Source organism: Ochotona princeps, chromosome 5 (genome assembly GCF_030435755.1).
Source record: "Ochotona princeps isolate mOchPri1 chromosome 5, mOchPri1.hap1, whole genome shotgun sequence".
NCBI lineage: Eukaryota > Metazoa > Chordata > Mammalia > Lagomorpha > Ochotonidae > Ochotona > Ochotona princeps.
Genome location: NC_080836.1, coordinates 91,237,787 through 91,257,892, shown reverse-complemented (window position 1 = coordinate 91,257,892; position 20,106 = coordinate 91,237,787). Strand labels below are relative to the sequence as shown.

Here is a 20,106-nt window from a genome sequence, read left to right as displayed (position 1 = left end):
AGGCACGTCAAAAGATGTGCAATATTAGCATCTTCACTGTTATACTAACTTCCATTTATTTATTAATTAAAAATGCAGAGTTATAAACAAAGGAGGGAGGGAGGGAGAGATTTCTTCTGTCTGTAGATTCAACACCCTAAAAGGTTACAATGGCCAGGGTATGGCCAAGCCAAAGCTAGGAGTTTCACCTGGAAGAAACATATTCTGCTGCTTTCCAGGGCTCCGTACAGGGAAAAGTGCAGCAACTGGGACTGAAATTGGAGCTCATAACCCACTGTGTCACAACAATGCCCCCTCCTTCTGTGTATTTATTTAAGGTCTTGGGTCCCAGTATTTTTTTTTTTTAAGATTTATTTCCTTTTATTGAATAGTTAGATTTACAGCAAGAAGGAAAGACAGAGAGAAAGATCTTTTATCCGCTGGTTCACTCCCCAAGTAGCTGCAATGGCTGAGCCAATCCCAAAGCCATGAGTCCTGAGCTTCTTCAAGATCTCCCACGCGGGTGCAGGGTCCCAAGGCTTTGAGTCATCCTCTACTGCCTTTCCAGGCCACAAGCAGGGAGCTGGATGGGAAGAGGGTTACCCATATGGGATCCTGGCACATACAAGGTGAGGACTTTAGCTACTAAGCTACCACACCGGTCCCCCTTCTAGTTATTTTAATTGTAAAACCTTACATAGAAAATTTTCCCTTAATGATAATTTCTTGGTTGTATGCAGTAGGAATTGGAATGCAAATCTATACTTCACAGATTTGGAAAGTTAATTATCAGAAATTTGAGAGGGGCCTGGCATGGTAGCCAGGACTGAAAATCTTGTGGATGTATAAATATTTGAAAACAGATTTCTGGACCTACATCTGACTGACTTAAATGAATTTCTTGGAAAGAATCTGAGAATCTGCATCTTAACACTTTAGACTTCTCTAAAACAGGTTCTTACAAAACCAATGTTTGAAGAATCACCTTAATGTCTTCAGAATGATCAGCAAAAGCAGAGAAATCCACTAGTGTAAGAACAGGACTGGGGCCCGGCGGCGTGGCCTAGTACCTAAGGTCCTCGCCTTGAACACGCCCGGATCCCATATGGACGCCGGTTCTAATCCCAGCAGCTCCACTTCCCATCCAGCTCCCTGCTTGTGGCCTGGAAAGGCAGTCAAGAATGGCCCAGCACCTGTGTGGGAGACCTGGAGGAAGTTCCTGGCTCCGTTGTGCTCACTTAGGGAGTGATTCATCAGATGGAAGATCTTCCTCTCTATCTCTCCGCCTCTTGGTATATCTGACTTTGTAATAAAAACAAAATAAATCTTAAAAAAAAAAAAAAAAAAAAAAAAAGAACAGGAGTGTAATGCCAGGCATGTACATAGACTCACCTGTAAAAGTGCTGCAATAGTACCAAATGAATGCCACAGCATGGGTGCAAGGTCCGGGACAGATTCTCGTTTTTTACTCAACTCCAGCAAAGCATTTTCTCTTGTCTCAGGACTGGACAACTCGTTGATCCACTGATAGATCTTCTCTCTATCCACCTGAGCCAGTGCAGTAGGCACGGGCTTTAGATAAAAATAAGAAAGTAAAAATGCGCTTATTAGAGTCAATGTCTCACATTGAAATAGTGCTTTGAAGGAAATGTTTCAAATAAATACGAGCCTAAAAATACACATCTGATATAAACTCATCCAACCTCTTTGGCAATTATTGATGAAAACCTAAAATGCACACACGCTTTAATAATTTCATATTTAGAAATCCATCCTGTAGATTAACTGGATTGTATTAAAGTATGCAAATGTTTATTGTTAGACTTTTTCCCTTTGTTTTTATTGGAAAGGCAGATTTATACAGAAAAGGTAATAGAGATTTTCTGTCTGCTGTTTTTTTTTTTTTAAAGATTTATTTATTTTTACTGCAAAGTCACATATACAGAGAGGAGAAGAGACAGAGAGGAAGATCTTCTGTCCAATGATTCACTCCCCAAGTGCCCATGACAGCTGGTGTTGCACCAATCCGAAGCCAGGAGCCATGAAATTCCTTCAGGTTTCCCAAGTGGGTGTACGGTCCCAAGGCTTTGGGCTGTCCTCAATTGCTTTCCCAGGCCACAAGCAGGGAATAGGATGGGAAGCAGGGCTGCTGGGACCAGAACTGGCGCTATCATGGAATCCCGGGGCGTTCAAGGCGAGGACTTAAGCCGCTAGGCCATGACGCCGGGCCCTTTTTTGTGCTTTTTCTATTTGTTTGTTTGCTTTTTTAAAGATTTATTTATTTTTATTGCAAAGTCAGATATACAGAAATGAGGAGCGGCAGAGAGGAAGACGCTGGTTCAATTCTAAAGAGGTCACATGGGCCCGGCGGCATGGCCTAGCGGCTAAAGTCCTCGCCTTGAAAGCCCGGGGATCCCATATGGGCGCCGGTTCTAATCCCGGCAGCTCCACTTCCCATCCAGCTCCCTGCTTGTGGCCTGGGAAAGCAGTCGAGGACGGCCCAATGCATTGGGACCCTGCACCCGAGTGGGAGACCCGGAAGAGGTGCCAGGTTCCCGGCTTCGGATCAGCTTGCACCAGCCCATTGCGGCTCATTTGGGGAGTGAATCATCAGACAAAAGATCTTCCTCTCTGTCTCTCCTCCTCTCTGTATATCTGGCTGTAATAAAATGAATAAATCTTTTTTTTTTAAAAAAAAAGAGGCCATAACGGCCAGAGATGAGTCGATGTGAAGGCAGATGCTTCCTCTAGTCATGTGGGTGCAGGGTTCCAAGACTTTGGGCCATCCTCTACTGCTTTCCCAGACCACAAACTGGAAGTTGGATGGGAAATGGAGCAGCTGGGATACAAATCAGCACCTGTATGGGACTCTTGTGTCCACAAGGTGAATATTTAGCCATTGAGCCATTGCACTGTTTTTGTTGTCTGTTTGTTTAATGTCACAGATGAAGCAGTACCATGGCACAGTAGGCTAACTTCAATCAGAACACAAGTACTTTAGTCATGATTCGCTGTTTCTCAAGACAGGTATCAGCAAGAACTTGGATAAGAAACAGAGGTGGGTTTGGTCATGAAGACACTAGTAAGTGGTGTGGCTGCCCTAAGTGGCAGCTTAATGGGCAGTACCATACCACTCGACTGGTACGGATTAAAAAAAAAAGAAAAAGTACTTGGCCCAGTGCAATGGCTAAATTGGTTAACTTCCCCTTACTGCTGGGACCCCATACGAATGCCAGATTCATGTCCCATCTGTTCCACTTCCCATCCAGCTCTCTGCTTATGGCCTGGGAAAACAGTAGAGGATGACCCAAGTCTTTGGGACCCTGCAGGCCCATGGGGGAGATCCAGAAGGGTTCCTGGCTTCAGATCGGCTCAGCTCTGGTCATGGTAGCTACTTGGGGAGTGAATCATCAAATGGAACATCTTTCTGACTCTGTAAATCTGCCTTTCCAATAAAAATAAATATTTTTGAAAAATCCCTATGCCCGTTACAGTTCTTTTAGATTATTTATTTATTTGAAAGGCAGAAAAAGGGGGCCAGCCAAGTGGCACATATTGCTTATCCTCTACCTTGCGGCACTGGTTTCCCATATGGGTGTGGTTCATGTCCCAACTGCTCCATTTCTAATTTGCTCCTTGCTTATTAACTGGGAAAGTAATGGAGGAAGACTCCAGTCTTTGGGCTCCTGCATCCACATGGGAGACCCAGAAGCTGAAGCTGCTCCTGGTCTTGATCGATTCACTCCACTCATGTGGCCAACTGGGGAATGAACCAGCAAACAGAAGATCTCTGTCTTTCCTTCTTTGTTAAAATCTTTGTTAAAAATCTTTCAAATAAAAAGAATGCAAATTTTAATAAAAAGAGAGAGAGAGGGAAAAGGAAGAAAGGAAGGAAGGGAGGGCTCACCCATCTACTGGGTCACACACCAACTGCCTACAACAGTCAATACTGGTCTAGACTAGAAGTCAGAACCTGGAACTCAATTGACTTTCCATGGGCATGGCAGGGACTCAGTTACTCAATCCACTACCAGCTGCTTCCCAGGGTGTGAATCCAAGCACTCCAAAATGAATTGTAGATGCCCCAAGCAGCATCACAGCTATTATGCCAAAAGGTCACTCCTATAACCTGGGAGAGAAAGTTATGTTTTCCCCACCAATTACAAGTTCCACCCTATTTAACATCCTTCTCCACCAAGCAGAATACCTATAGAATTTAGGAAAGTCCTATCTTCTAATGATTTGTATATATACCCTAATTCCATCCCTTTGAGAACCATTACTTCGTGTAAGAGCTATTCATAGATTCAGAAAACAATTTCACTGTAGTAAAGACTGCAATATTGTGCCCGTTACAGTGGTTCAGTGGCTGAAGTCCTCACCCTGCCCACACTGGGACCCCATATGGGCACCAGTTTATATTCCAGCCGTCCCATTTCCCATCCAGCTCTCTGCTATGGCCTGGGAAAGCAGTTAAGCAAGGCTCAAAGCCTTGAGACCATGTGCCCGCAAGGGAGACATGGAAAAAGCTCCTGGTTCCTGGCTTCAAATTGACTTATCTCTGGCAGTTACAGCTACTTGGGGAGTGAACCAGTAGATGGAAGATCTTCTTCTCTGTCTCCTTCTCTCTGTATATCTTTCCAATAAAAAAATAATAAATCCTAAAAGAGCTGCAATATTCTCCCCCAATTTGTGTATTTCTATGATTCTACACACTTGTCAAACAGCCTTGTGATTGGTTAAGTTCCTTAACTTAGTTGGAAAATGGGCAGATTAGAAAAATGACTATGCTACCTCAGCTCTAAATTTCTAACAAATTCAAAGTGATTCCTATCTCTATGCCCAGTATTTTCCATTTCACTTCCCAAAACCATAAGGAATAAGAGATTAGGTAAAAAAAAAAATTGAGATTGGTAATGGTAATGGTCATCGGACTTAATCTACTGATATCCCCTAGAATGAAACTGAAATACACTACAGCATGTCACAGGACTTACAAAGTTCTCCCTACAGGTAGATGTGACAGAACGATGGCCTAACTAACCTTTGCACAGACAAGGAACAGAATAAAGTGTATGACGGACTTTGCTGAACAGAATAAAGTGTATGACGGACTTTCAGGGGGCTCAAATTTATACTGTGCAACCTGAATAATGGATTGCTATAAATGGAAGCTTGATTACAAGCTTTTGGCTTGATGTGTATCATTTCAATTGTCTGAAAGAATGGAGCACAAGAGGTTCTGCTAAATGCACTAAAATAGCACACATCTGAAGCCTTCTTAAAGTGTCTTGCCATGATTTGCTAAAAGCTGTTTCATCACCCCCATCAGTGATGCTCCTCAAGGAATTCTAGGCTTCTAAAGTACCACTGATAGAAGGCAGGAGATGGCTTCCCACCTGCTCCCAATAGCAAAAGAAGTACTATCAGCGCATCTACCCTTTCCATCCTGTTAAAAGATTGGACCTTAGGAACTAGTGATTTTAGAAAATATTATCCCTATCAGACGATGGAAAATACTGATTTACAGTACTCTATCACTTGAAAAGCATGGGGCAAACAATGACCACATTTTACCTTTAGGTCCCCTGTCTGCAGTCTTTTGGATAACCTCACAACCCAGTAACTAAAGGAGGCCTCAGAAACACTGCTTCAGCAACTCAGATCTATCCTGGTAGTACCCACTGATCGGTGAATTCCCAATACTCCCACTACAGCCAATCTGATTTGGGTGTGGCATCCTCTTAACTCTCCCGTGGCCCAGGAGCCACTGGTTAATTTACAATGAGTCCCAAACACCAGGCCCCATTCCCAGCTACAAACTGATCTGATGCCAGCAGAACACGGTGTCTGGCACCCTGGAAGGCCAACACTCAGCACTTTTTTGTGCTCCTACGGCTGTGGTCACCCACTGCAAAAAAAGACTCCAAATTGTGAGGCTATTTAGATAATTTTTTTTCCATCAGAAAATCAGATATACAGAAGTAAGGAGATAGATACAGAGACAGATATTCCATTCACTGGTTTACTTTCCAAGAAGTTGCTGTGGCCAGAGCTGAGCCCATCCAAAGCCAGGAGCCAGGAGCTTCTTCCAGGTTTCCCACGTGGGTGCAGGGTCCCAAACTTCTGGGACATTCTCTATTGTTTTCCCAAAGCAGGAAACTGGATACAAACCAATGCCCAAATGGGATCCTGGTGGATGCAAGGGGAGGATTTAGCCACTAGGCTATTGTGCTGGGTCCAATAAATACATCTTTAAACACACGCAGAGGAACTAAACTGCTTGGGAGAGTAAAAGGAAATATTCTTACATTTTTAATTACTAATTTGTAGGACTAGCTATTAGTGAAAATATTCTGGACATCTTTCCTAGATAAAACATTGGTGCACCATTGCAGTGCCTCACTAGACTGATGCTAACCAGTGAAAAATGCTATCTTACTTGCCTTCTGAATCCTGCAAGTTTAGAAGCACCTTTACAAAAACTGAACAAGTTGAAAAATTAATGTCTTTTTTTTTTTTAAAAGATTTTATTATTATTGGAAAGCCGGATATACAGAGAGGAGGAGAGACAGAGAGGAAGATCTTCCATCCGATGGTTCACTGCCCAGGTGAACCGCAACAGGCCGGCACGCGCCAATCTGATGCCAGGACCAGGAACCTCTTCCGGGTCTCCCATGCGGGTGCAGGGTCCCAAAGCTCTGGGCCGTCCTCTCCTGCTTTCCCAGGCCACAAGCAGGGAGCTGGATGGGAAGTGGAGCTGCCGGGATTAGAACCGGCGCCCATATGGGATCCCGGGGCTTTCAAGGTGAGGACTTTAGCCGCTAGGCCACGCCGCCGGGCCCGAAAAATTAATGTCTTTTTAAACAGAGGATGGGAAATGAAAGAAGGGCTAGAGCAGGTGAGAAAAAATGGTGTTGGGCCTGGCACAGTACCCAAGTGCCTAAGTTCCCTGTCTTGCACACAATGGGATTACATATGGGAGCTGATTCTAATCCTGATGGCCTAGCGGCTAAAGTCCTCACCTTGAAAGCCCCGGGATCCCATATGGGCGCCGGTTCTAATCCCGGCAGCACCACTTCCCATCCAGCTCCCTGCTTGTGGCCTGGGAAAGCAGTCGAAGACTGCCCAAAGCTTTGGGACCCTGCACCCACGTGGGAAACTCCCAGAAGGGGCTCCTGGCTTCCGATCAGCTCTGGGCATTGCAGCCGCTTGGGGAGTGAATCATTAGATGGAAGATCTTCCTCTCTGTCTCTCCTCTCTATATATCTGCCTTTCCAATTAAAAAAAAAAATCTTTAAAAAAAAAATAAATGCTGGGGCCCGGTGGTGTGGCCTAGCAGCTAAAGTCCTCGCCTTGAACGCCCCGGGATCCCATATGGGCGCCGGTTCTAATCCCGGCAGCTCCACTTCCCATCCAGCTCCCTGCTTGTGGCCTGGGAAAGCAGTCAAGGACGGCCCAAAGCCTTGGGACCCTGCACCCGCATGGGAGACCCGGAGGAGGTTCCAGGTTCCCGGCTTTGGATCGGTGCATCGGCCAGTTGCGGCTCACTTGGGGAGTGAATCATCGGACGGAAGATCTTCCTCTCTGTCTCTCCTCCTCTGTGTATATCTGGCTGTAATAAAATGAATAAATCTCTTTAAAAAAAATGCTGTTGCACTTTAAAAAAAACAAATGCGTGCATTTAAAAACATTTATTTGAAGGCAGAGTGACGGAGGGAGAGAGCCATGGGTCACTTCCAAATGGCAGTTAACAGGCAGGGATGGGCCAGTCAGGAGCCCAGGATCTCCATCTGGGTCTCACACATAGGTGCAAGAGCTTGACTATTTGGCTATCGTCTATTACTTTCGCAGCTGTATTAGCAGGGAGCTTGGTCACAGCAGAGCAGTGGTTCAACCTATACCATCACAAAACCAAGTAAATCTTAAAAATGGTTCAGTCAAGAATTACAGGGAGAGGAAAGAAGGATAGTAAGGTTTCTATTTCCTTTACCCTTCAAGTGGCTACTATGGCCAGGGCTGAGCCATGGACCCAAGCACTGGAGCCATCTTCCACTGCTTCTCTAGGGACATGAGCAGGGAGTGGGATCAAGTAGAGCAGCAGGGATACAAATCAGGGTCCGTATGGGATACTGCCATTTTAGGTAGCAGCTTTACTCACTAAGCCATTATGCAGGCTCTTGTATGTACTTTTAAAAAAACATAATTGAATAATTAGAAGATACTTATAATTTATTTTTTTATGATACAGTTTCATACGCTCAGGGATTTCCCCTCCCTTCAACTGATTTTCCCTATATTATTAAAATAGTATAATCCTGCAATAACAGCCACAAATCATTCTGACATTTACGTGCATCATGACACTGTAGGTATCAGCAATGACAGAAAGTCTAGCATCCTATTGTCAAGATGTATTTGACAGTTCCGTTGGGAGTCCATCTTTTATTCGGAAACAGAGATGCATACTGCAAAATATTTTTATTTCTCAGCATGCTAGTCTACATTATGCAGTTTGAGTATGTGTACATAAAATGTTTATATATACATATTGGTCTTGTATTTGGATAAAGGTTGCTTTATATCAGAGAGATTATATGATATTTGTCCTTTTTTTTTTTTTTTTTTTTTTTTAAAGATTTATTCATTTTATTACAGCCAGATATACACAGAGGAGGAGAGACAGAGAGGAAGATCTTCCGTCCGATGATTCACTCCCCAAGTGAGCCGCAACGGGCCGATGCGCGCCGATCCGAAGCCAGGAACCTGGAACCTCTTCCAGGTCTCCCACGCAGGTGCAGGGTCCCAATGCATTGGGCCGTCCTCAACTGCTTTCCCAGGCCACAAGCAGGGAGCTGGATGGGAAGTGGAGCTGCCGGGATTAGAACCGGCGCCCATATGGGATCCCGGGGCTTTCAAGGCGAGGACTTTAGCCGCTAGGCCACGCCGCCGGGCCCCGATATTTGTCCTTTTGGGATTAACTGAATTCACTTAGTGTAACAGTATCTAGTAGGGACCATTTTGTTGCAAATGGTAGAACTTCATTCTTTTTAATGACTGAATAGTATCCCACATAATAGATGTGACACAACTTATTTATCCATTCCTCTTTTGATGGGCATCAGGGTTGTCTCCATGTCTTCATTATTATAGATTACACTGCTGTAATACAGCATTACAGTTTACTTTCTCATATGCAGATTTTATTTCCTTTGGATATAATCACAGAAGTAGGATAGCTGGGTCATATGGCAAATTAATTTTCTGTTGTCTTAGCACTCTCCATTGTGACTTACACAGCGGTTACATCAGCCTACAATCACCAACAGTGAAGTAGGGTACCTTTTCTCCCCACATATACGCCAGCAGGTGTTGTTAAGCAGAGTTCTGAATGTAGAGCAATCTCACTGAAGTTGGGTGGAACGTCAATGAGGTTTTTAATTGTATTGTCCTGAGAGCTAGGGAGCCTGAGTTTGTTTTTTTTTAAGATTTATTTATTTTTATCACAAAGTCAGATGTACAGAGAGGAAGATCTTCCGTCCAATGATTCACTCCCCAACTGCCTACAAAGGCTGGAGCTGCACAGATCTGAAGCCAAGAGTTTCTTCCAGGTCTCCCACGCGGGAGCAGCGGCCCAAAGCATTGGGCCGTCCTCGACTGCTTTTCCAGGCCACAAGCAGGGAACTGGATGGGAAGCAGAGCTGCCGGGATTAGAATTGGCGCCCATATGGGATCCTGGTGTGTGCAAGGTGAGGACTTCGGCTGCTAGGCTATTGCACCAGACCCAGCTTTACTTTTATTTTCAGGATACATTTGGCTATTTGTGGTTTTTTGTGTTTCTATCTTTTCTATTTCTGAGAAGAACGTTGCTGAAATTTTGACTGGGATTGCATTAAATCTGTATAATACTGTCCTAGAGTTCAAACAATACCTTGATTCTTTTATCATTTAAAAACTGGTGAAACTAGGGGCCCGGCGGCGTGGCCTAGCGGCTAAAGTTCTTGCCTTGAAAGCTCCGGGATCCCATATGGGCGCCGGTTCTAATCCCGGCGGCTCCACTTTCTATCCAGCTCCCTGCTTGTGGCCTGGGAAAGCAGTCGAGGACGGCCCAATGCATTGGGACACTGCACCCGCGTGGGAGACCCAGAGGAGGTTCCAGGTTCCCTGCTTCGGATCGGCGCAGCACCGGCTGTTGCGGCTCACTTGGGGAGTGAATCATCGGACAAAAGATCTTCCTCTCTGTCTCTCCTCCTCTGTGTATATCTGGCTGTGATAAAATGAATAAATCTTTAAAAAAAAAAAAACTGGTGAAACTATCAGTAGACAAGAATGGGAAGATTTCCTCCTTATCCCATTCTGTATTTAAAGATACTTCTCAATCTTCCTTGTTCACCACTAATGCATAAGTGTTGTAGTGCAGCAAACCAAGCTTCTGTTTAGGACTCCCACACCTTGTGTCTCAGTGCCAGCCTGAGTCCTGGCTATTTTGCTTTCAATTCAGCTTCCTTCTAATGCTCCCACGAAGGCACTGGATGATGGTCCAAGTATTTGGATTCATGCCACTTACATGGGAAACCAGACAGCATCCCTGGCTTTGGTCTGCCATAGCCCTGGCTGTTAAGGGTATTTGGGGAGTCAACCAGAGGATACATCTCTTTGTCTCTCATTCCTGTCTCCCCTTGTATCATTTCACCTTTCAATAAATAAATCTAAAAAACAAAACCCTAGACAATAATAGCAGGATGCTAATAAGGACAGCAGGGGCCAACAAGTTTGAAAAACTATAAAAAACCACTATCTTTTTCTGCAGATACAAATATCTCCACATTTCACGGAATTAACAGATTTCCTGCAATGTATCTATAGGTTCAATAAGAATCTGATTATTGTGCTTGGCACGGTAGCCTAGTGAGTGAAGGTCCTCACCTTGCACGTGCCAGGATCCCATATGGATGCCAGGTCATGTCTTGGCTCCTCCAAGGATTCCCATACACCTCCCTGCCTGTGGTCTGAGAAAGCAGAAGAGGACAGCACAAAGCCCGGGGACCCTGCATACATGTGGGACAAACTCCTGGCTCAGCATTGGTTCAGTTCCTGCTGTTGCAGCCACTTGGGGATTGAACCAGCAGATGCAAGATATTTCTCTGTATCTTCTTCTCTCTGTATGTCCGCCTCTCCAATAACAATAAATCTTTTTAAAAATATCAGATCATCAAATTACAAAGCAAAGTTCCTGGCTATGGACCGGCTTAACTCCAGCCATTGCAGTCATCTGGGGAGTGAATCAGTGGACAAAAGATTTATCTCTATCTGTCCGCTACTTATGATTTATTGGTATACTAGGTTCCAGGCACTGTAGACTACTTCACATCATTCTCAATCTTCTAAGGGGAAGCAGGTAATGGTAAGTTTAACATGATTGAAGTGGACAATAAATATATGGTAGAATCACATTTGAACTCCAGTTTACTTCTCTCTGGAATCACCAAATCTGGCATGGCCTACCATTAAAATCACAAATACTCTTCTGAGTTGAAGAACTTACTTCTTGGGGCCCGGTGTGGTGGCCTAGCAGCTGAAGTCCTCACCTTGCACACACTGGGATCCCATGTGAATGCCAGTTCTAATCCCGGCAGCCCCGCTTCCCATCCAGCTCCCTGCTTGTGTCCTGAGAAGGCAGTCGAGGATGGCCCAAAGCCTTGGGAGCCTGTACCCACACGTGGGAGACCCAGAAGAGCTCCTCGTTCCTGGCTTAGGATCTGCACAGCTCCACCCTTTGTGGTCACTTGGGGAGTGAATCATTGGACAGAGGATTTTCCTCTCTGTACATCTGACTTTGCAATAAAAATTAATTTTTTAAAAAATTAAAAAAAGAAAAATTACTTTTAAGATGCTACCAGCGTCTTTCATTTAATACTCTCATAACAGCCCTTTAACAATGGGATTTGCATAGAGTATCATTCATTACCTATCTTGACAACAGTCATTTATCTAACATTTGATTTAGAGTATCAGATATCCTCTTCAATTCTTTCAAAATCAGAAAAATGTTCTGCTGTACATTAATAATAATCATACAGTAACTTGTCACTTTACTAGATATGGTAAAAGGTTTATTTTAGCAACATTTAGGAGGGAACTTTTCTGCTTAATGTTTCACATACAGAAAAAGATTACAAATATTTCTTTTAAAAATGCTCAACAGGGCCCGGCGGCGTGGCCTAGCGGCTAAAGTCCTCGCCTTGAAAGCCCTGGGATCCCATATGGGCGCCGGTTCTAATCCCGGCAGCTCCACTTCCCATCCAGCTCCCTGCTTGTGGCCTGGGAAAGCAGGAGAGGACGGCCCAAAGCTTTGGGACCCTGCACATGCGTGGGAGACCTGGAAGAGGTTCCAGGTTCCCGGCATTGGATCGGCACGCACCGGCCAGTTGTGGCTCACCTGGGCAGTGAAACATCGGATGGAAGATCTTCCTCTCTGTCTCTCCTCCTCTCTGTATATCCGGCTTTCCAATAATAAAATCTTTAAAAAAAAAAAATTTAAAAAAAAAATGCTCAACAGAGGCAAGACCTTCACCAAATGAGTCATCACTAGCTAATTCCAAGCATCATAAACCCAGGGTTTCTACTAATAGTTGATCTGGCATCTCTTTGAAAGGGTTCAATATTTAATGTGATAAGTAGAAAGACACTCAAAAGTTAAATAAAACACACCCATATTTGCTCAAATACTGCAAACAAAATGATTTATCGGTGAATCATCACTTTATTAAACAGAAAATAGCTAAACTGTACCATAACTTATTTAAGTTGCAGAGACACAATAGTTGTTTTTCTATCATCTTTATCTGGAAATGAATAAATGGGACTACTCTGCTAACGTGAAACAGGTTTATCCACAGAGTTGTTTTCCCAAGTGTGCTATTGAAATAATGACGGAATTCAAAGAAACCACACTCAAAAGATACATAGGTCTGGCAGTGTAATATAGTGGGTAAAGTTGCCACCTCTTACACTGACATCTCATATGGGCACCAGTTCAAGTTCAGGCTGCTCCTCTTCTGATGTAGCTCTCTGCTAACGCACATGGGAAAGCAGCAGCAGATCACCCAAGCACTCTACACCCACGTAAGAGATCCAGAAGGAGCTGCTGCTTCCTGGCTTTGGTCTGGCCCAGCCATGGCTACTGCAGCCATTTGGGGAGTCAATCAGCAGATGAAAGATCTCTCCAACCAAGCCTTTCAAATAACTAAAATAAATAACAATAAACTTATTTTCCTTCCATTTGAAAGGTAGGGAGATAGAGACAGAGTTCAAGTCTCCCACATGATGGCAGGGGCCCCAGCACCACACTCATTATCTGTTATCCAGCTGGATACACATTAGCACAAAGCTGAACTAGAAGCAGAGTAGCCAGGACTTGAACCAGACACTCAAATAAATATGTTCCAAGTCATAGCTTAACTGCTGCACCACATTCTCATTCCTAGACATTTTCTTGTTTTTTAAAGCACATGAAGGGGCTGGCAGAGTGGTGTAGCAGGTTAATGTTCCACCTATGGCACTGGCATCCCATATGGATACCAGTTTGACTCCTGGCTGCTACACTCTCAATCCAGCTCCCAGCATTTAATGGCCTGGGATGACTCAAAGTATTTAGGTCTCTGTACCCACGTGGCAGACCTGGCTCCCAGGATTTGGATCAGCCCAGCTCTGTCCATTGTGACCATTTGGGGAGTGAACTATGGATGGAGAGGTCTCTCCTCACTGCCCCCAGCTCTTTCAAGTAAAACAAATTAGTCATATGTGTATCTCCCCAATAGTTTCGCAGCCATATGGAAAACACGAGCTTCATCTGGCCTTGGGTGCAGGGGGCCAAGCACTTGAACCATCCTCTACTGCTTTCTCAGCTTTAGCAGAAGCTGGATCAAAGAATGCAACAGCCAGGACTCAAACCAGTGTCCACATGGGATACCAGTGTCACAGGTGACCACTTTACCTGATAGGCCACAACACTGGCCTAAGACATACTTTCTAATCATTCCAGAAGTTTTAGCTTAACTAGTATCATAAACTTATAAGAGCCAGATGGCATTTTCAAACTTATTTTTAAAAATTCAGTGGGGCCAGGGCAACAGGTTAAGCCACTGCTTGCAACACTGGCATCCCACACTGGAGGGACAGTTCTAGTACTAGCTACTCCGTTTCCAATCTAGGTCAATGTTAACATGCCCCCAAAAGCAGAGGATGGTCTAAGGATTCAGGTCCCTGCCAACCATGTGGGAGACACCAACAGAGTTCCAGGCTCCTGGGTTTATACTGACCCAGCCCCAGCTGTTGGGGCCACTTGGGGAGTGAGTCAGTAGATGATGTAAGATTGCTCTGCCTCAGGGCCTGGCCTAACAGCTCAAGTCCTCACCTTGAACGCTCAGGGATCCCACATGGGGCACCGGTTCTAATCCCGGCAGCTCCACTTCCCATCCAGCTCCCTGCTTGTGGCCTGGGAAAGCAGTAGAGGACGGCCCAAAGCTCTGGGACCCTGCACCCGCGTGGGAGACCCGGAAGAAGCTTCTGGTTCCCGGCTTCGGATTGGCATAGCACCGGCTGTTGCGGCTCACTTGGGGAGTCAATCATCGGATGGAAGATCTTCCCCTCTCTACTCCTCTCTATATATCTGACTTTGTAATAAAATAAATAAATCTTTTAAAAAAAAGATTGCTCTGCCTCTCTCTCTCCTTTTCTACACTTGATCTTAGCCAAAAGGCCGAGAAGCGATATAAAAAAAAGGCTTTTACAAAATAAATGTTAGAAAAGTTGGGCATTTTCCCTAAAGTTTCCACAGGAGGTTCAAATGGAAACAGTCAATTAGATAATTTAGAACTGCAATGAGGAACCAATTTTCTGCCAAAGGCCACTAGAATATTTATTTATTTTTTTTATTTAAATTTATTCATTAATTACATTGTGTTGTAATTACCCACTAGAATATTTATAACACCATTCACAAGCCATACAAAACTATGAACTGAAGAACTATGGGGCTGGAAAAAAAGAATTTATGGGCTAGTGCTGTGGCTCAGTGAGTCAAGCTGCCCCGCTGTGGCAACAGCATCTCATTTAGGTGCTGGTTCAAACCACAGCTTCTCTACTTCCAATCCAGCTCCCTGAGGAAGTGGCAGTGCTTGGGCTTCTGTACCCCTTTGGGAGTCATGCATAAAGTCTCTGGCTCCTGGCTTTGGACCTGACCAGTTCTAGCCATTATGGCTAGAATCAGACTGACTGATCTTCACAGGCCTTCTTCTGCTTTAGAATGTACGTGTTCTATTGCCCATGAGGATGATTCTGGGAGTCCATCACAACTGCAAGGAAGAGTGATTAAATAAAGTGAAAAGAACACAAGAGTTCAGGGATAGTAGAACTGACAGCAGGAATTGCTATAAATTTTCTAAAATTTTATTCAAAATTTTTTAAAGATTTATTTTCTTTTATTGCAAAGTCAGATATACAGAGAGGAGGAGAGACAGAGAAGATCTTCCATCCAATGATTCACTACCCAAGTGACTGCAACGGCCGGTGCTGTGCTGATCCGAAGCCAGGAGCAGGCAACCTTCTTCAGGTCTCCCACATGGGTGCAGGGTCCCAAGGCTTTGGGCCATCCTTGACTGCCTTCCCAGGCCAAAAGCAGGGAGCTGGATGGGAAGTGGAGCCGCTGGGATTAGAACCAGAGCCAACACGGGATCCCAGCGCGTTCAAGGTGAGGACTTTTAGCCGCTAGGCCACGGCGCCAGTCCCAAATTTTATTTAATTTTTAAAAAAGACTTGAACATTTAGTTAATTCATTATTTGAAAGGTAGAATAACAGAGATGGGGGGGAAGAGAGAGAGGGAGGGGGAGGAGGAGAGAGAAATTGATTGATTTCTCTCCACTGGTTCACTCCCCAAAAAGCCACAGCAGCCAGAGTTCACCTGACCCAAAGCTGGTAGCCAGCGGCTTCCTTTGGGTCTCTCACATGGGTGCAGGGGCCCAAGGACTCGGGTCATTTTCTGTTGCTTTTCCCAGCCACTAGCAGGGAGGTAGATCAGAAGGGAAGCATCTAGGGCCTTGAACCAGCATCCACAAGTGTTGCCAGTGATATTGACAGAGGAATAGCCTGCTGTGTCACAGTGCTCGCCCTGAAATTTTGTATCTTTATTTGGAAGTTAGAGTGACAAAGAGAGCTTCTTTTTGCTGATTCACTCAGTGGCCACAACCTGCAGGGGTGGGAGTTGGCAGGGGCGGGTCCCAGCCAAACTAGGAACCCAGAATTTCACCCTGGTCTCCAATGTTGGTGGCAGGGTCCCCAGCACATGGACCTTCTGCTGCTGCTTTCCCAGGCACACTGCATTATCAGGGAGCTGGAGTAGCTGAGAAAGGAACCAGGACTCAAATGAGATGCTAGCACTGCAGGTGGACAGCTTAACCTGCCATCCCACTAGGCTGCAACACAGGCCCCAGGAATTTTTTTTTTTTTGAAAAAAATGTGTATCAAATGCATCTTCCTAAGGCATCCCTAGGTTTCATCAGCTTAACATTAAAAAAAAAAATTGATAGCTCTGTTAAACCAAAACAGTCTCCATAGTTCTTTACTGAGGCAGGAATTAAAGAGCAGCTGAGGCTGAAATCTAGGAGCAAGGTATTAAAAGAGGGAGTAAACCCTGTCACACACTTACGCACTGCTATTATTTCTCTAGCTAGCTAGCTAGTTAGCTAGCTGAAAGCGAATCATATGGCTACAGCGTTTTAGGAGTCACAAAGGTATAAACAGGGAGGAAGACCTGGTCCAATTTGGAAGACTGGGCCAGCCAACCCTAGAAGTCCCTCATTTCTCCTGCTTCTTCTCTACCAGCAGCACCCTCATCTTGCAATTGCTTCTTGCTAAATTCTATGCATAATTCAGAAGAAACAAAAGAGCCAGGAAATGACAACTGCCTAACAGAGATGAAAGATCTCCACTGTGAACAGCTACAGACACATGGTGACAGGGGACAGTGATGGTACCGACCCTGGAAATGACAGAGATCACATCTCACTAAGCAACATCTCACTGCCAAGGCACCTTCACCTCAAATTTCTCACTTTCTACAAAGTTAAGGCAAATTTTTGGTGTTTCCCCACACACTGCCCTCTCAGTCCCTTACTATCCTTAAATCGCATCTCCCTGCTGAAACAAAGTGAACTTGGCCTTCAGAGGAGTGTGTTCCCATTGGATCTCAGTGAGCAAACCCACACAACTAAATTCTTTGAACCAGCAATGGCCTTGAGTTCTTACCCTGTATCAGATAATGTGCTAACTCCTAAAGAGACAAGGAGACAATAACCATACATCAGGATCTGTAAAGGGTGTTGTAGTCAAAGCGATTACAAACGGCGTTGAGGCAGATGAAAGGTGGGAGTCTGGGGGACGATGAACCCGCTAAATTCACATCGTGTGTGTGTAAGAGTGTGAAGCAGGACGGTCCAGGTACAGAGATCAGCAAGCGCACCTGCTGAAGAGCCGGCCAGCGGAGCAGGTGCCACGAAGTTTAGCTGTCAACGTGGGGCAAGGACCAGCTCCCTCGAGGCCTCGGGGGCCATAGCGAGGTACCTGGACTTAAAAGCTAGATGCTGGGGTTCCTTCGGACACGCTCCGCCTTTCTCGCTACAAGATGCGCGACAAAGGTTTGAAATGTGAGCTCAGCGGCAGCCACGGTGCCCTTCTCGAGGCCAGCGGTGTGAGCCTCTCCTCCCCGCGGCGAGCTCGGCACCCGAGCGCCCCCGAAACCGCCGGCCGGGGCCCTCCATCACTGACCGGCCCGCCAGGGCCGCGAGAGAGGCGCTCGGAGCTCGGCGCGCGACGCAGGCCCCGCCGCCCAGCAGGAACGCGCCGCGCCGCGCCGCGCAGGAGGCCGCGGGCTCCGAGACGCCAGGCCGGGCTCGCCCACGGCGAAGGGCAGCCGGGGCCTCGCGGGCCGAGGGCACCAGGACCGGGCCTCCTCGGGCCGCGCGGCCCAGCCACTCACCGCAGCCGTCGCCAGGCTGTGCATGTTGGGAGCGCCCACCGCTCGCCTTGCTCCGCCAGACGCGCCGGACCGCGTCGCGATCTCAACGCCTCAGCCGCTGAAGATGGGGAGCCGCCGCCATCCGCCTCCGGCTCGCTCCGCCCCCCGCCGCGGCCTTCTGACCTCTCACCCCTGACCCCGCCCACACAGCTTCTTCCCGCCTCCTAGCCCTCGGCCGAGTTCACAGTCCCCGGGAAAGTGCGGTCCTTTGCCCCTTTCGTTTGGGACTAGCAGGGCGTCGGTGGCCGACTAGTCCTCGCCTCCTCGGCATACAGAGGCGTGAACTCTGCCCCTCCACCAAGACCAGGGAAGGGCGGGAAAAGCAAGACAGGAGCGCTAGGACGAGTACCGCGCATGCCCGGTTGGCCTGAGGAGGGAATGGTGGGAGGACGAAAGGAAGCGAGGTGAAAGTGCGCTTGCGTACTACGGTCACGGCTATTGGTCCGGGCCTCGTTGTGTGCTGGGCGGGGCGAAGGCGAATGGGGTGTGCGTAGGGGCGGAGTTTGCGGGCTATCGCGCAGGCGCCGACCTTGGGGCGCGGCGAGTGTGCGTGCGTACGTGCTTGCGTACGTGTTTGCGTGTGGTCATAGTTCCCGCCATCAGCTGCTCTCCCTGCCCAGGGGGAGCGAGCGGCCTGGCGCCTTCGGGCCCGGAGTTTTTTTTTTGGTCTTTTCTGCCGGCTCTCGCCGTTCCGCGTGGCCTCCGTGCTCTCGGCAGGCCAGTCGGGAGCTCCGGCCTCTGGCACAGGTAAGAAGCGGGGGCGGCTCCTCGGTGGGGCCGTTGTCTGTCCCTGCCTGCCTGGTGCGGTCCGCCCACCCACTCGGCGTTCCCGCTCGTGAAGTTCGCCCGGCTGGCGCTGGGGTCGCCGCGCCGGCGACTCTGGGGGCTCCCTCGGGTGTCCCCCTGCCGGCCTCCCCGCGCCTTTGACCCGCCTGGACTGTCACCGGCTCCCTGTACCCCAACCCGGGCCCTCTTCATCTCTGTCTCGGACTGTCGGCGTTCTCCGCTCGTCCCTCACCTCCAGGGAGGCCTTCCGTCTCTCTGGCTGACTTGTGTGGCCGTGTGGACATGCCCCTCACTCTGATGATCATTCTTGACCGTTCTCCACCCAGTCATCCTTCACTCACTTCACTCACAGGCATCAGTGTTGGTTTTGGTAGTGTCTGGTTGCTTCCTTTCTCTAGCCGGCAGATCGAACCTGTCATTCGGGAAAGGAGGATGTCATTGGCGCCCGAGCCCTGTGTTCTGAAGTGGTTTCCGGATAATCCTTTTCCCATTGCCATGTGGTGTAAACGCCTTCGGCGGGGCAGCGGAGGCTCCTTGACTTGAAGTGCTAAGGGGGAGTGGCGAGAATGCTGTGGTTGTTCCGGGCTGGAGACCTAGTCTATGCTTGAATGTTATCTGCCGTGTTGATAGTCCTTGGAGCTGTGGATGTGGGTGCAGTTGCGTAAAGTTCAGTGCTAGATTGGAGCCCAGAGGGACTCTTGACATTTCCAAACTGGGTACAAGAGATCTAATCTCGCCAGAGGCAGAAGCTCATAAGTAGTGTTGCACTGTGCGGAAAGTTGGAGGAGAACTGGAAAACCCTGCGATACAAAGTAATCCTTTCTCTTAGGTATCCATCAAGTAAAATGGATATTTGGCCTCTGGTTCTAAGTTCTCTTTTGCGTTTCCATTTCTCCCTAAGCTTTACATTTCACGTATTTGTGGATGTCTTAAGACTTTATTTCTGATCTCTTACGTTTTCAATTCGTATTTAAATATCCAACCATCTGTTTGACATCTGGACAAACTCTTGTCCTTCCTCTCCAGACCCCTATTCTACGTTTTCCATTTCCGTCAATGGCATCATCCATTTGGCTACTTACACAAGACAGGAAATTTAGCATTCTTGACTTGGTCTTTGTCCCACATGTCCTGTTCTTTTCAAGTTTTGTTTTACTTCTAATATATCTGTTTCTTTACCAGTTTCACAATCACTGTCACTTTATAGCTCAAGCCACAGCCCTTTTCCATTTGATGTCTGACTCAGTATTCTCACTTGTCCAATGGG

At 46.7% G+C, this 20,106-nt stretch overlaps 2 protein-coding genes and 1 pseudogene across 5 annotated transcripts in view; 1 reads left to right on the top strand and 2 right to left on the bottom strand.

Moving 5' to 3' along the window:
• CNOT9 (CCR4-NOT transcription complex subunit 9) overlaps positions 1–18,347 on the bottom strand; it is a 33,651-nt gene extending 15,304 nt beyond the window's left edge. The window contains exons 1-2 of one of the 4 annotated variants that reach the window (XM_058665008.1): positions 18,015–18,347; positions 1,372–1,551 (exon numbers count right to left, since the gene is read on the bottom strand). In XM_058665008.1, coding sequence (XP_058520991.1) covers positions 1,372–1,551; positions 18,015–18,038 — 204 coding nt within the window. In that variant the 5' untranslated portion in view covers positions 18,039–18,347. Of the gene's footprint in view, positions 1–1,371; positions 1,552–17,498; positions 17,759–18,014 lie in introns of those variants that run through there. The other 3 variants (XM_036493132.2, XM_004576827.2, XM_058665009.1) reach the window with 3 other exon arrangements.
• On the bottom strand, positions 14,662–14,752 carry LOC118757878 (U2 spliceosomal RNA; annotated as a pseudogene).
• A 253-nt stretch (positions 18,348–18,600) lies between the features above and the next one.
• The window catches only part of USP37 (ubiquitin specific peptidase 37), a 75,836-nt gene continuing 74,330 nt past the window's right edge, over positions 18,601–20,106 (top strand). The window contains exon 1 of the mRNA XM_058665003.1: positions 18,601–18,800. The gene's annotated coding sequence lies outside the window, so the exon portion shown is untranslated. The remainder of the gene's footprint in view (positions 18,801–20,106) is intronic.